This window comes from Martes martes, assembly GCF_963455335.1.
Source record: "Martes martes genome assembly, chromosome: 7".
NCBI lineage: Eukaryota > Metazoa > Chordata > Mammalia > Carnivora > Mustelidae > Martes > Martes martes.
In genome coordinates this window covers 134,877,215-134,892,879 of record NC_137894.1, presented here as the reverse complement: position 1 = coordinate 134,892,879, position 15,665 = coordinate 134,877,215, and the positions used below count along the sequence as shown (strand labels likewise).

Here is a 15,665-nt window from a genome sequence, read left to right as displayed (position 1 = left end):
AGTGGCAAATGTCTATAAGCAAGTAGAAAAAGGGTTTTCACCCTTGCCAGTCTATCCTAATCTAGTCCCTTCTAATATTCTTCTTAAAGTAGCCCAATGAAGATCTAAATCTGATAACAATATGATTTTAATTTCATTCACAGCTACTTATTAAGCATCATACAAAGTATTCTGGGAAATTGGAGAAAAGTCAAACATTGTGCCCCTACCTTTGAAGGACTCCTCTTGCTTCTACATATTCACAAACATTCAACAAATATTTAGTGACATTCGAGGCACTGTGCCAGGTGCTGGAGACTCAGAAATGAGCACGGCTAACAGTGTGCCTGTTAACACCGTAGTTACAACTGTGACAAGAGCTGAGGATAAGGTGCACGGGTGGTATAAGAACATCTAACAGGTGACCTGATCTCTTCTGAGAGGGGATCATTGAGAAGTGACAACTGACTTGTAAGAAAAGAAAGAGATAATTAGACAAAAGTTGGGATAAAGAAAGGTAGACAAGCAAGAAGAATAAGCAAGCAAGCACGCCTGGCACTAAGAAGTAAGAAGGAGCATGGCAGATTCAGAAACTGAAAGATCGGTGTCCCTAGAGTAGAGTGAGAGGAGTTGCTGAGGAGGGTAAAGTAGAATGAGCCCCAGTCACGTGGGGCCTCAGACGCATTCAGCAAGAGAATACTCTTAGTCTTAAATGCTTCGAAATAGCATGCTGACTCTTAAGCTTGAGTCAGAAAGCAGTAAGGTACGGTGGAATGGGAGGGAAGTGGTAGGCAGGGATCACTTGGGAAGCAATCACCCTCATCCAAGGAAATCCAGATAGTTTGGACAAGGGCAGAGCTGGTGTGGTTGGAGAGGTGGGTGGATTCAACAGAATACCGAAGACCTAACATAACAGGACTGCATAAGCGAGTAGTAAAAGAAGAGATAGTATCAAGGACGACTCCCAAAATTCCGCCTTGAAAACCAGGGGGACAATAATGTTACACATTAGGACAGGGGACACTAGAGGAACCCCAGGTGGCGAGGGGAAGTGGCAGGAGCTGAGTTTTGGATTTGTTAACTCTGAGAGGCCTCTCAGGCATCCAAGTAGAGATTGGGAACAGAAAATTGCATATACAGGTCTGTTGCTCTGACAGGTTGCTGTAAATAAGAGAATTTATATAGAATAGATGCAATGTATATAGATAATATATAAAGACTTGGGCATAGATGAGATTGTAGATGAGACTAAAAGTGAAGATCTGCTACTCTTAACATAATTTCATCCCAACAAAATAAAGGGATTGAAGAACTCAAAGTTTAAAAAAAGAGATCGATCACAAATGTTTTGGCGAATATTTAAAGTGCAAGATTATTCCTAACAATCACTGGAAAACAATCAATTTTTTTTGTGCAGGGGTAAAGGTGATGCCAGGTCGTGGTGGAAGGGTATATGCAGGTATATGAACAGAAACATTTTAGTTAATATCATTTCAAGACTCAACCAAGAAGAAGAAAAGTGAAGGGAACTTCATAATGGCAGACTAGATCATTCTAATCACCTCTCTTGATGATGATAATTAGTTAAAAACTGGACAAAATACAAAATTCATCTGCATAAAGGTATATGGAAACTAACAAGGCTACCCATGCAAAACTAAAAAAATTACACATACTATATTACCCATCGCTGGAATAATTACCCACCCAAAATCTAAGAGACAATGGCATTCCAGGAAAATAAGCATGTAATTTGGAGCCTGTTTTCCTCTAGGGTCACTTGCTAATTCGAGAAAAGGCTCCTGAGAGGCTAAGAGCTGAAGTGACTTGTTTGAGTCTTGTGGAGGCCTCAATAAGAGCCCTGGGAATGGATAAGAATGATCCTGAAGCAGACTGGCATTTGTAGGATGACCAGCCCAGCTTTAAATCATCCACTATTTGTCACTGGATTAACTGAGACTGTATTGTTAGTGCGGGTAAGTAGCTCCCAGAAGAAAACATATTCCTTTCCAGAATAAGGTATCACCCTAGGGCTCAATCTATTTCTACAAACAATTTATCAAATGCAAGATCAAACACACAATCAAGAATATGCAGACACATGAAGAGATAAGATTTTATGAATGAGAACCAGCAGAAGCAGAAAACAGGAATGCACCAAAAAGCGCTCCGCGTATCAGTGTTATCTGACACATATGTGGTTCAAGGAGATGTGGCAGATTTTTTAAAGAGCTAATTGGAAATTCTAGACCTGAAAAGTATAATAATCAAAATCAGATTAGACACAAATGAATTGGTGAATTAAACCATGAGTCAGGATAAATCAATCAGACTGAGTCACAAAGAGAAAAGAATGGAAAAGAAGGTAAAAGACAAAGAAGATACCATGAAAAGGTCTAATACATGCAAAATTCAAGTCACAGAAGAAGAGCAGAGAGAGGATTAGGCAGAAGCATATTAGAAAATGTCTGAAAAGATAACGGTCAGGGTTTCTCAGTGCAAATATTCTAACAAGTGTAGAGATTTATCTGCATGTATCTAATGAGACTGAGCACCTTTTCTTATGCATACTGGCCATCCATAAATCTTCTTTAGTGAAGTATATGTTCAAATTTTTTTGCCCATTTTTTTTAAATCAGGGTTTTCCCTCATTATTATTGAATTTGGAGAGTTGTTTATGTATTCTGAACACATGTCCTTCATCAGATATGTGATCCATGAGTATTTTCTCCCATTCTAGGTTTTCTCTTTTCATTCTGTTAACAGTACCTTCTGAAGAGCAGCAGCTTAAAATTTTCATGAGGTCAAACATATCAATTTCTTCTTCTATGGATCACGCTTTTAGTGTCATATGTAAAAAACCTCTGACTGACCCAAGGTCACAAAGACTTTGTTTTCTTCTAGAAGTTTTTTTCAATTTTAGTGTTTAAGATTTAGGTTTACAGTCTATTTTGAGTTAAATTTTTGTACATGGTGCGAGGTATGGACTTTTTCCCCAATTAACCTAGTGCCGTTTGTTGAAAAGACTCTCTACACTGAACTGCCTTTGCACCTGTACTGAAATCCAGTGGCAATGTGTACATAGGATTTATTTTTCCTCTGTATGTGTCACACTGATTTATCTTTATATATTTATCACATGGTCTTAACTGCTGTATATATATCTATCTCAAAATCAGACAGCAAAAAGTCCTCCAACTTTGCTTCTCTTTTTCAAAGTTGTTTTGGCTATTTTTGGTCTTGTGTATTTTCATACGCATCTTAGTATTGGCTTGTCATTTCCTACCAAAAACAAATGAATAAAAACAAAACATAACCTGCTGGAATTTCTATTATTTTACATTAAATATATAGATTGATATGGGAAGAACTGACATCTTAACAATATGGAGTCTTCTGATCCATGAACATGGTGTTTCCATTCACTTACTCCTTATATCATTTCTCTCAGCAATATTCTACAGTTTTCTGTAAACAGGTCTTACATATCATTTATCCGATTGATCCTCAGGTATTATGTACTTTAATGCAACTGTGGTAGTTTAGAAAAACTTCAGTGTCCAGTTGTTTGCTGCTCGTGTAGAAATACAATTGATTTGTATATTGATCTGGTATCCTCTAACCTTTCTATACTTATTTAGTTCGATTGTTTTTCTTTTGTAGAGTCCATCATAGATAATGTTATTTTTTTAAAAGGCCATTATTACTTTTTTCTCTGCAATGTGAGTGTCTTTTATTAATTTTGTTGCCATTCTACATATGTCCAGTGTAACACTGAACAAGGCGGTAAGAGTGGACACTCTTGGCTTATTCTTGATCTTAGGGGAAAGAATTCAGTCTTTCACCCTTAAGTGAATTCAGTCTTTTCACCCTTGCTTGTACATTTTTCAGAGAAAGCCCCTCTCTATTCCTAGTTTGCTGGGTTTGTTTTGTTTTGTTTTTCAGGAATGACAGATTTTTATCAAATGCTTCTCTTAAATCTACTGAGATGATTGAATGGTGGTGTATTTTTTTTCTTTTTAGTTTGTTGATATAAAAACTCACATCGATTCATTTTTTAATTTTGAACCAACTCTAAATTCCTGAGATAAACTCCAACTGGTCATGATATATTATCCTTTTTTATGTTGTTGAATTTGATTTGCTGTTTTTCAGATGTTTCATGTAAGCTCATGAGGGATATGCATCTATAGCTTTTTGGTTTTGTAATGTCTATGTCTCATTTGGGTATCAGGGTAATGTCCACCTCATAGAATGACTTACTCTGACTTCCTCTACTTTCTGAAGAATTTGTGTAGCATTGTAACTTCATTTACATTTACCCAAATTTTTATCATTTCTGGTGCTCTTTATTTCTTCAGGTAAATTCAACGTCCATCTCTTATCACGTTACTTCTGCCTGAAAACCTCCCTTAGCATTTCTTGTAGAATAAGTCTGGTACAAAGAACCCTTTCAATTTCAGTTTGACTAAAGAAAATAGCATTTTAGTTTCATCCTTGAAAGATATTTTCACTGGGTGCAGATTTCTTCTTGAAATTTTTTTCTTGCTTTTAGGACTTCTAACATTCCACTGCCCTCTAATCTGCATTATTTCTGACCAGAAGTCTGCTTTATTCTCACATTTATTCCTCCGTTTGTAATGTTTCTTTCATCTCTGCCTGCTCCCACGATTGTCTCTCTTTTCTTTTTATATTCAGCAGTTTGATCATGATATACCTAGAGGTGTGTGGGGTGTGCGTGTGGGTGTGTGTGTATCTACTTCAGATCTTCTGGGCTTTTGGATCTTTGGGTCGTTCTTGTTCATTAACTTCAGAAAAGCCTTGGCCATTATTTCTTCAGATAGTTCTTCTCTGTTCTCTCTTTCCTCATTCTGAGACTCCAATTGCACATATATTAGATCACCTGACATTGTCTCAAAGCCATTTGATGCGCTTTCCTATTTTTTCCTTGTTATTAGGACAGAAGTAATGTTTTCTTGCACATTTCCACACCTTAGGTAGAAGCGGAACTGATTGCTTTGTTTTTGAGCCCCGAATAGTCCTTCCTCCCTAATAAGCTTAACTAAACATTTAAAAGAATGCTTGCTGTATTTTATCTAGAGCTTCTAGATATTCTAATTTGAGAAATTTCTAAGATATTTAGTTCACCACTGCCAAAAGTTTCGTTAATCCATAAAGTTTTAATCAAGCATTACAGATCTGTATTACAGTATTATCTGCAAATATTTTCTAGGTTTTATACTTTTGCAAGGATTGTAAATAAAAATATCTATAAATGATCCTAAATATTACTCAAATACCTTAAATAGAAACAATATTCAAGTAGTAACAGTGGTCCCACTATCATAGAAATGAAGGATTTCCTAATTAAGAATTTTAAAAGTTCTAGTTCATTTTTATGGTAAGCAAGGTAAAAATAACAAATGAATAACTAAGAAACTCATGTCTCCAACAGAATTTACTGAAAGGCAATATTTTTAGGTTTATTAGGAATATAGCTAATATAACATTTTATATATGCCCAGAAAACAATACACTCAGTAAATGTTTCCACTGAATTTAATTACTGTAAAATAATGAATGATATTAATCTATTTTATCCTTAAGCACAAATAGATAAAAAAACACAACATAAACATTATTTCCAAAATAAGTGTGAGTCAATGTACTTTTATTTTTGAATCATAAACCCCAGAAGAAAGAGTGCTTTGTCTCATCTGTTCATATTCCCTAACTCCTTTAGTTAGTACTGCCTCTCTCTTCCTTTTTCTTTCTTTTTTTTTTAAGTGAACTAGAAAAAAATGTTATATAATTTTATGCTTCCTAGCCCATAAAAACCTCCTAGTAAGGTCAATTCTAACCCTAATGGTTGTTTTCCATTAGCTTACATTAGAGGCATTATTTCATTTTCTTCCTTTACCTTAGAGTGTCACTAAATGTTTAGCCTGTCACGACATTTCTACACTGTGCACTTTTTAGGACCGGTAGGGTGTCTGGAACACCATGTTCTGTTTATTATGTATAAATGTGTTGCTTCCACAAAATCCTTTTGCTTTTCTCAGGATGCAACTTTTAACTTATCTCAGAAAACATCACCTTCCATGAGGAAGACAAGTACTTTTACTTTTAAGCTGCAAATCAAAGAAAAAATCAATTTGTATCATCTGTTTATGCTCTTTAATACTTTTAGTTAAGAGCACCTGGGTGGCTCAGTGGGTTAAGCCTCTGCCTTTGGCTCAGGTCATGGTCTCAGGGTCCTTGGATGGAGGACCGGCATCCGGCTCTCTGCTCGGCAGGGAACCTGCTTCCCCCCTCCCTCTGCCTGCCTCTCTGCCTACTTGTGATCTCTCACTCTCTCTCATATGAATAAATAAAATCTTTAAAAAAATGCTTTTATTTAAAACTATTTCTCTTTTTCTTGGTGAACTTTTCTTTTTTTCTTTTTTTTTAAATGTTTTTTTTTTAACTTCTTTTTATCCCCTTTCTTCCCCCCAACAATTTGGGGTCTCTTCTGATTTGGTTAACACACATTTTTCTGGGGTCTTTGCCACCCTTTTAGTATTTTATTCTCTCCTTCGTATATTCTTCAAGTAAGTTACGTAATTTCATGCTTCTTAGAAAACTCCCAACAAAATATTCATAGTCAAACAATGAATTTTTTAAGCCTGGATCTTATCAATTATGAAATGAGAATAAATACATCAGGTAGAGTTGTAACGAGATGTTTAAAAGGGCGTGATAAAGCAGTAAGCACAGTACCTAATCCACAGAATGCGTTCCTTATGTTATTATTGGTTATCCACACCTCTGTGCCACTTGAAATAAGACTTTAATAGTAAGTAAAGCTAAGTTTTTTATTTATATTTATCTATATTTACACAGCAAAGGTTTTCCTCAAAAATCTGAAAATGAAATCTTTAAAAAAAAAATCTACCTACATTCAGTAGATACAAAATACTCTAATAAATAATCACATTGGCAGAAACTTATGATATTTTTCTATTATTTCCATTAATGAAAATAATGCCATGTAAAATTAATAAAAGTAAAATGAACAAATGTTTTCTGAATCAGATTGGTAGACCACATCTGCTAATCTCAAATGACTAAATTTCATCTTGATTATGTCTCTGTCATTCTTTCCCTATTATGCATCTCTCTCCTACTTCCCAAAAAAGGTCTCTCTGGGACTGTAAATCACCATCATATCACTGTACTGATATCTGTTTTTACTTTTCATCCAAGAATGCCATCAGTGGATCAGGCCAATGTGTCACTGGACTTTCGGACAGATGCTTACTGTCTTAGAATATTAAGTTCAAACAACACTCATTTTTCAATCATTGTTGAGTGACTACTGTTTGCCAAGCACCGTTTTAGGTTCTGGGGAGACTGGGATAAATCAGACCATTAAGGACACAACCATTAGGGAAGAAAGAGAAGAGAATGGTAGGGGATGAGTTCAGAAAGCTCAACAAAGTCCTTTAAGGACATAATAAGGAGTTTTATTCTACCCAAAATGGGAGGTTACTTTTATTAGTTTCTTGTGGCTGCTATAATAAATTATAATAAACTGAGTGGCTCAAAACAACAGAAATGTATTTTTTTCATGGTTCTGAAGGCCACAAGTCTTAAATCAGTATTTTTTAGCCAAAATCAAAATGCAAAATGTTGGCAAAGCCATGTTCCTTCGGGAGGCCCTAGGATAGAATCCATTCCTTGTCTCTTCCAGCTTCTAGTGGTTGTGGGCATTCTTCGGCTTGCGGCCACATTACTCCACTCTCTGCCTCCTCTTCACATGGCCTTCTCCTCCCCTGTGTCACATCTACTGCCGCTTTCCTCTTGTAAGGATGCATGGGATGACATTAGGACCTACCCAGACAATCCAGGATAAGATTCCTATCTCCAGACCCTTCACTACATCTGCAAAAATTCTTTTCCTAATTAAGGGAATATTTATAGGCCCCTGATCTCTTTGGGAGGCTGTATTCTGCTTGCCACACCACTTAATTTTCATGCAAGAAGATATTATTGATGATTTTTAAAAGATCTCTCTGAAGAAAAAAAGATAACTATGTGAGATGATGGATGTATTAATTAACTTGATTGCAATAATCATTTCACAATGTAAAAATATATTAAATTGTTGTTTACACTCTATACACAATTTTATTTGTCAAAAAAATACATATTGTCCCTACATAAATAAATAAAATTTATTTATAATTTATTGTATAATAATATTATAATAATAATATTTATTATTTAAATAAATAAATTTTATTTAAATATAAATACAGGTCCTTCCTGGATCTTGCTGGACCTGTGGAAAGGACAGGTCCAGCAAGGAAGCTGCTGTGTAACCAGACGAGAGATGGCTAAGGCTTGAGAAGTAAAATTACACATTATATATCTGCTGCAGTCATGATCAGCTAATGAGGAGGTTGTGTAACAGTTAAGAGGGAAGACTTGGAAGCCAGACTTCCTGTTCAAATCTGATTATGCCACTTGCTAGCTTTGTGACCTCCGGCAAGTTATTCAACTAAGTTTCTTCTTCCTCTCTCGACTGACCCTTACAGAACTGCTGCGAGCGTTCAAAAAATAAAAATGCACAAAGTGTTCCACAGAGTATAGTTCCTGACACATAGTAAGACCTCAACAAATGTTAGCTGTATTTACTTTTATCTGTTCCTGACACGGCACATTTTCTAATATATAATTTTATACTGTAGATTTGGGGTTCCCAAAATAAGTGGAAAAACAATTAAAAGAATTCCATAACTCAACAGGCAGAGACATTTTTCACAATTCATTATAAAAGGAGTCACTGGAGCACCTGGGTGGCTCAGTCGTTTAGCATCTGCCCTCATCTCAGGTCACGATCCCAGGGTCCTGGGATGGAGCCCTGCATAGGGCTCTCCCGCTCCCCCTGCTTATATTCCCTCTCTCAATATCTGTCAAATAGATAAATGAAATCTTTAAAAAAAAAAAAAAAGAAATCACGGATGTTAATCACGGATGATTATATCACTACCACTTCAAATTTTATAAAAGACCATAGTATTTTAGAAATTTATCTTGATAGTCAAATTCTTTCACTTCTAAGTAACCAGAAGTTCAAGTCAAATATTGAAATCTAACATCTAAGATCCCAATTTATTATACCATGGAAAAGAACTCAGACTATTTTAATAAAGACCACAGGAAAAAAATTTCTTTACAAAAGCTACCCTATGATTAACTCGTAGAACATGAATACATTATAACAACTATATTTAAACGTTCTCCAATCTAGGAAATTTAAGTTGGAGGTCAAAATACTTCCTTCCTGGATTCTTATTTAAACTTAACCTTGAGTTGAGTGACCCGGTAGCATTATCATTCATTGTACAATTCAGATACAATTTACAAAGTAAATTGCAGAAATACTATGGATTAGCTCAATTCTAGTCCTGACTCTGTTTCTGCCATTTTTAATCTTAAATTCCTTTACCTCTAAAACAGTGAAAATAGCAACCCGTAGTAAAAGCCATTGTTCGGGAACACCTGGGTGGCTCAGCCAGTTAAGCGTCTGCCTTCGGCTCAGGTCATAATTGCAGGGTCCTGGGATTAAGCCCTGCATTGGGCTCCCTGCTCAGCAGAGAGCCTGCTCCTCCCTCTCCCACTCCCTGTTGCTCTGCCTACTTGGGCTCTCTATCTCTCTATCAAATACATAAATAAAATCTTTTTTAAAAAAGGTGTTCAGTTAATATATTATTTTAAGGATGAAATGCAAATGTAATTACAACATCAACAAAAAATATCACCGGTGAAATTTTATAAGAAAGAGCTTCCTCATCACTCTGTCTGATGCTCTTTTTAAGGTGAAAATAAGCTAAAGGTGAGTTCTAGAAGCTGCTTATCCTCCTCTTGTAAATGTGCCAACAATCTCAGGAATGATCAGTTTCTTACACACAGAATATCGGTTGTTTGTATCTTTAAATTTTCTAAAAGTAAATCATTCACAGATCAGTAAGTATGCAAACTACTGTTCCCATGGATTTAATAAGCAACCAGCCACGACACTCAGAACCAGAACCATACAGATGCTCAACCCAGAAATCCAGAAGGTACCTCTCACCTCCCGCAACCAATTCATAGAAAGTTGTGTTCATTTCGCCTCAGTAACCGTATCTCTAATATAGCCACTACTCCCCTCTGTCACAGCGAGCTGGCCTAATCCAAGCCACCCTCACATATCACAAGGACAAGTGCTGTATCTTCCTAATTCTCCCGCTCTAAGCCACTCGCCACACAATTATCAAAATGATCAGCATTGTAAAATGTAAACGGAAGAAGCCACCGCTCTGCTCAAAGGGTTTGCACTGTCCTAAGAAAGAACGCCTCCTGCATGCTCTGTCACTGAGGATCTCTCTAACCTCTTTTCGAGTCACACCCTGCCCATGCCCCCTGCATTCCAACCACACGTGTCTTCCGGTTCCAACCTAGGGCTCTCTGCTACCTCGTCTGCCTGGACCATTCCTTCCTGACTCTTCAAATGGCTGCTTCCTCCTATGCCTTTGGTTTTCAGCTCTGAAAGAGGCTTTCTTTGACTTCCCAATGCACAGCAGACAAGCCTGTCCCTTTATGCTGTTCTTCAAGTCACTTACGTGTTTTATGTCTGTTTCCCCCACTCTGGACTGGACGCTCTTTGAGGGCAAGTTCTCTGTTTTGTTCACCTCTATCTTCCCACTGCTTACAACAGTGCCTGGGCTCAGTCAACATTCACAAATGAATGAGAATGCCATTATTACTAAATGCTCACTTTGGGACACGGGACTGCTCTTTTTCTTTTATACAATCAACGAAGGAATCACGGCCATGGCAAAAGAGAATAAAGTGGCTAAGTGTGATTTTTGTCAGTTTTATCACTTGAATGTAACCATTCACAGAAGCAAGGCAAAACTGAAGAAAGTGCTAACTATGAGTACCAGTAAATCTGAACAATATCTGAATATGGTGATTTAAAAATGATTTACACAGGGGCACCTGTGTGGCTCAGTCGTTAAGCATCTGCCATCAGCTCAGGTCATGATCCCAGGGCCCTAGGATCGAGCCCTGCATAGGGCTCCCTGCTCAGCGGGAAGCCTGTTTCTCCCTCTCTCACTCCCCCTGCTTGTGTTTCCTCCCTCGCTCTCTGTCAAACTAGATAAATAAAATATTTTTTAAAAAATGATTTGCATGTAATATAGGTTTTACAATTTGAAATGGAGTTGCTTAAATGTTTAGCTGCCCATAATATATATTAAATCTTCTATAAGAGTCATTATTATTACTCTCATAAAGTCTTTCAAATATACTTAATTCTTCACTATTTTTACACAAAGTCAGAATCACACAATTAAATATTCTCCTATGATTGTTCTTTAATTGTTTTCCATAGTCTGTAGGCCGCCCTGACATAGACTCTAATCTGGATGTCTTCTACTCTTTTGGTATCTTTTTAGGACAAAACAGGATAAATGAGAATCCTAAATAAATGGCTGTTTGTTGATTGAAGAAAGGAATGAAAATTGTCAGCATAAATAAAGGCTTTCTTAGTACATATTCATCAATATACATTTTCTTTATATCCATTTATTTAGTTAACCTTCTTTATCATGGATTAACTTTGATTACCTTAAAAGCTTATTAAAATCTTATCTTCTATAACTCAGTTATGTAGTTTCAGCAAATACATTTGATTCTTTGTATAAATACGCTATATATATATGAGTGTACAATATTCTTTACCCATTCCCATGAAATCAAGATTTTTCAGGAGTTATAACTTGACTTTATTATGAACTCATTAACAAAAGGATTTTTTCAAAATAATCTTGAAACCTCTAAAGGCCAACCTTCGTCTTTTATTCTTGCTTTAAGAAACTATGGATGCTCAGTAGACTGTCCGTGAACCAGATTTAGCCTGCTCCGCAGACTGTATAGCAGGCTTGGTATTTTTAGCTTTAAATCGAATTTACTTACCTACAATAATTTCTTAGTCAAGGGGGCCTAACCACTTCTTCCCTTCTACTATCACTTAACTGGCACTTCCAGGAGTCATGCCAAGAAGCTTAGGTCAGTTGCTATCACTGAAATTGAATGTGAAATTAAACCTGGATGGGGGACACTTAACGCCACTGAAAATACAGCATGATTCTGGGAAAAATAGCTATGAAAAACTGATTCACTTTTGAATCACATGCAAAGCCAAAAGAAACATTTTCTCAATTTACTATTGTAACCAGTAAAAAGAAATTCGTAATGCCTGCATAGAAATGTGGGCATCTTGTAGAAATAACATGCTATATCCCTGACCTAAATCATAGCGACCAAAACCATGATGCAGTTGGTTAAAAATGAAACTCAAGACACACTAATTATAGTATTTTAAACACATAAATTAAAGAAAAATTATGAGCCTATAACCAATCAGAAAGCCAATGCAAAGCATACAAAACTCACTATCAGCAAACATAGTTCCCATGAGTCTATAACTTCCCTGACCCTAAATAGTGGGTAAGTTCCCTGAGGACAGGTAGGCTGTTATCCGTGTTGCTCATTCAGGTACAAATGAGAAAAATAGTTTGCACATAGCCACAGATAAATAACAAATACTATGTATCAAATATTTAATATTATATTTAATAATCAATAAATATTAAATATCAGGGAAAAGAATGTTCTAATAAATCAAAGATTTTTGTTTAAGGCAGGAAAACTAATTCTGAGGGCATTTAGGAAGCAATAAGTAAATACAAAACTAAAACTGTGATGGCCGCAATTCAATCTTTAGCTGGTGATTCGTCAGAAATCACCAGAGGGTGATTATTAGGAATATTAGTTAAATTTCATTATCCGTGTTGTAGAACTGCCATTAATATAAATTTAAGTCAACAGAATACCAAATAAGATAGCTATGATTTCATAAGACTAATGAAGTTTTGTTTTTGTTTTTGAGCTACTGAAAAGCTAACTATATTAAATACAATGTCTTGGGGCACCTGGGTGGTGCAGTCGATGAAGTGGCCAACTCTTGGTTTAGGATCAGGTCATGATCTCGGTCATCTGATGGAGCCCCGCATCTGGCTCCATACCTGGCAAGGAGTCTGCTTGAGACTCTCTCTCCCTCCCCCTCTCCTCCCTCCTCCCACCCCCATGTGTACATGCACTCTCTCTCTAAAATAAATAAATCTTTTTTAAAAATAAATAGAATAAATAAAATGTCTCTACCGAGAAAATGACTAAAGAAACAATTACGACTTAAGATCTGGATTTTCCCGTTTTCATTAGCTAGTTTTCCTAAATATTTTCAATATAATTCAAAATGTGTACCGTAATACTTCCTCCATGCCACAATTAGAACAAAAGATCAGCCATCCAAAACTCTGAAATCTCCTCTTAATAATGACAATGTGGGACTGGAAAAATGATAAATTCAAACCTTATTCTGCACCAACTTACTCTAACTTTCGGCAAGACTCTCCGAAGTGTCTCAGCAGGATTCTGTCGCATCAGAAATGGAAGATTTGCGATCACACTTGTTCCTTGGATATCTTGGCCAGCACTTACAAAGAAAACACAAATTCAAAATTTGCAATTATAAGCCAAGTACCTAGTTTACAACTATAAAAAGCAGGGATTAATCTGCTTTTAATGATAAATGCTCAGACATCTGACAAAGTTTTAAACTTTAAACACATCATTTACATATAAAAATAAAACCAGACCTGAAACTTCATTAAGTAAATCTTATAACAAATGCATGAAGATATTAATTATGCTTATGCTAAAACAAGACTCTACATATGTGTCTTAAGTCTAAAAGTCTCGAGGCAATTTTCAAATACTTCCTTTAAAACACTACCTTATTTTTTCCTGTGATCTGCCAGTTTACTGTACTTTATTTTAAAAAAATGGATGTTGTAAAAGTTCACAATGGTAAAATATTAATAACCATAACAACAGAAGGGACAGCAACAAAACGACTACCACAGAATCACACAACTTTCTTCTGGTACAGTGAAACCACTGTGGGACTAGCTGGACTCTAAAAGTTGCCAGAAACTTCTTAAAGATGTATTCATTATCCCCAAAGTTCAGTGAGGTATATTTACGTGGTACCTTTGGATATAACATTATTTCATTAGGTCAGTAAGACTTTCCCAAAATAATCTCAGTGACACTCTAGGGGCCTAACTACCCTGGAAAAGGTGTTCAAATTCTTCTGAAAAACTATTTCCACACAGAAAAGTCTTCGAAAGCATTAGCTAAGCGACCTATGCACATACTTGAAACATACATTAGAAAGATGCTAATCAATGTGGCACCACTTCAGATGGAAATTCTACTTTTTCTTGACTGCAATACCAATTTAAATGTTAATTCTGACACCAAGATATTGATTTTAATTAAAATTATTTTTATTTACCACTTCAAATATAACTTTTGTGATTATCTGCACATAAGACCTTAACATGTTCTCTTAAAGAATTTCGTAAGGTATTACATTTATTGGCTTCAGAGTTTAGCAACGTCTGTTAATAAGCAGCATATCCTGATGCTAAATGGAGCTGCCCCATGGTGAAGAAAGGCTTCTCCCTCTGTTGCAACATGGCAATGAAATATAGGTCAGTACAATCCTTTCACATCCTTGACACTCTCAAAGTGACAAAACCTAAAAGGAAATGAGAAAAGAGTAGAAGAAGAGACCCATGCCATGATGGGAAGAAGATCAAAAAGGGGAAATTAAAGTTGCATATACTACAGGTGACCCTTAAACAATATGGGGTTAGGGGTGCTGTCCCCCCACACAGTCAAAAATCTGCATGTAACTTTCAACTCCCCTAAAACCTAACTACTGCTGATGGGAAGCCTAACTGATAACATAGTAGATTAAAAAAATATTTTGTATAAATATCATATACTATAATCTTACAAATAAATCCGTAAGATAAAAATACACGTAGTACTGTATGTACTGAAAAAAATGCATATAAGCCAACCCGTTGTGCATAAAGCCATCAAACGCACGTTGTTCAAAGATCAACTACCCTTCTAGCAGGTCACATCGCAGCCCCTCCATAAGATATGTCTGCATCCTAATCCTGGAACCTGGGAATGTTACATTAATTTGACGAAGGATCTTAAGACCAAGAGATCATCCTGGATTATCCAAGTAGGCTATAAACCCAATAACAAGTGTCCTTAAAAAAGACACTTAGAGAAGGCGGCAGACCAAACAGAAGAAGGGAATCTGATCACAGAGCAGAGATGGGAACGCAGCTGCCAACAGTCAGGGAATGGCAACTACCACCAGAAGCTGGAAGAGGCAAAGAACAGATTCCCCCTTAGAGACCCGCTGACACCTTCATTTCCACTTGGTGATACTGATTTCAGACTTCTGGCCTCCAAAACAGTGAGAGAATAAATTTCTGTTATTTTAGGCTATCCAGGTAGTGGTGATTTCCCCCGGCAGCCAGAGGAAACGTGCCACTAAAGAACTGGGATAGAAAAGAAGTATCTGAGAAAGGAATGTTTCGTAAGACAATTCCTGCCCAGAGCAGAGGTTCAGTGTCTCTTCAAAGGATGGATGAATGGATGACTCATTAGATGAACTGATGCCAGGAATATTTAATATTGAACAGAACATTGGTGGGTTTTAT

At 36.3% G+C, this 15,665-nt stretch overlaps 1 protein-coding gene across 1 annotated transcript in view; it reads right to left on the bottom strand.

Moving 5' to 3' along the window:
• Positions 1-15,665, bottom strand: part of PPP4R4 (protein phosphatase 4 regulatory subunit 4) — a 103,647-nt gene that overhangs the window by 53,433 nt on the left and 34,549 nt on the right. The window contains exon 3 of the mRNA XM_080809207.1: positions 13,465-13,567. Coding sequence (XP_080665333.1) covers positions 13,465-13,567 — 103 coding nt within the window. The remainder of the gene's footprint in view (positions 1-13,464; positions 13,568-15,665) is intronic.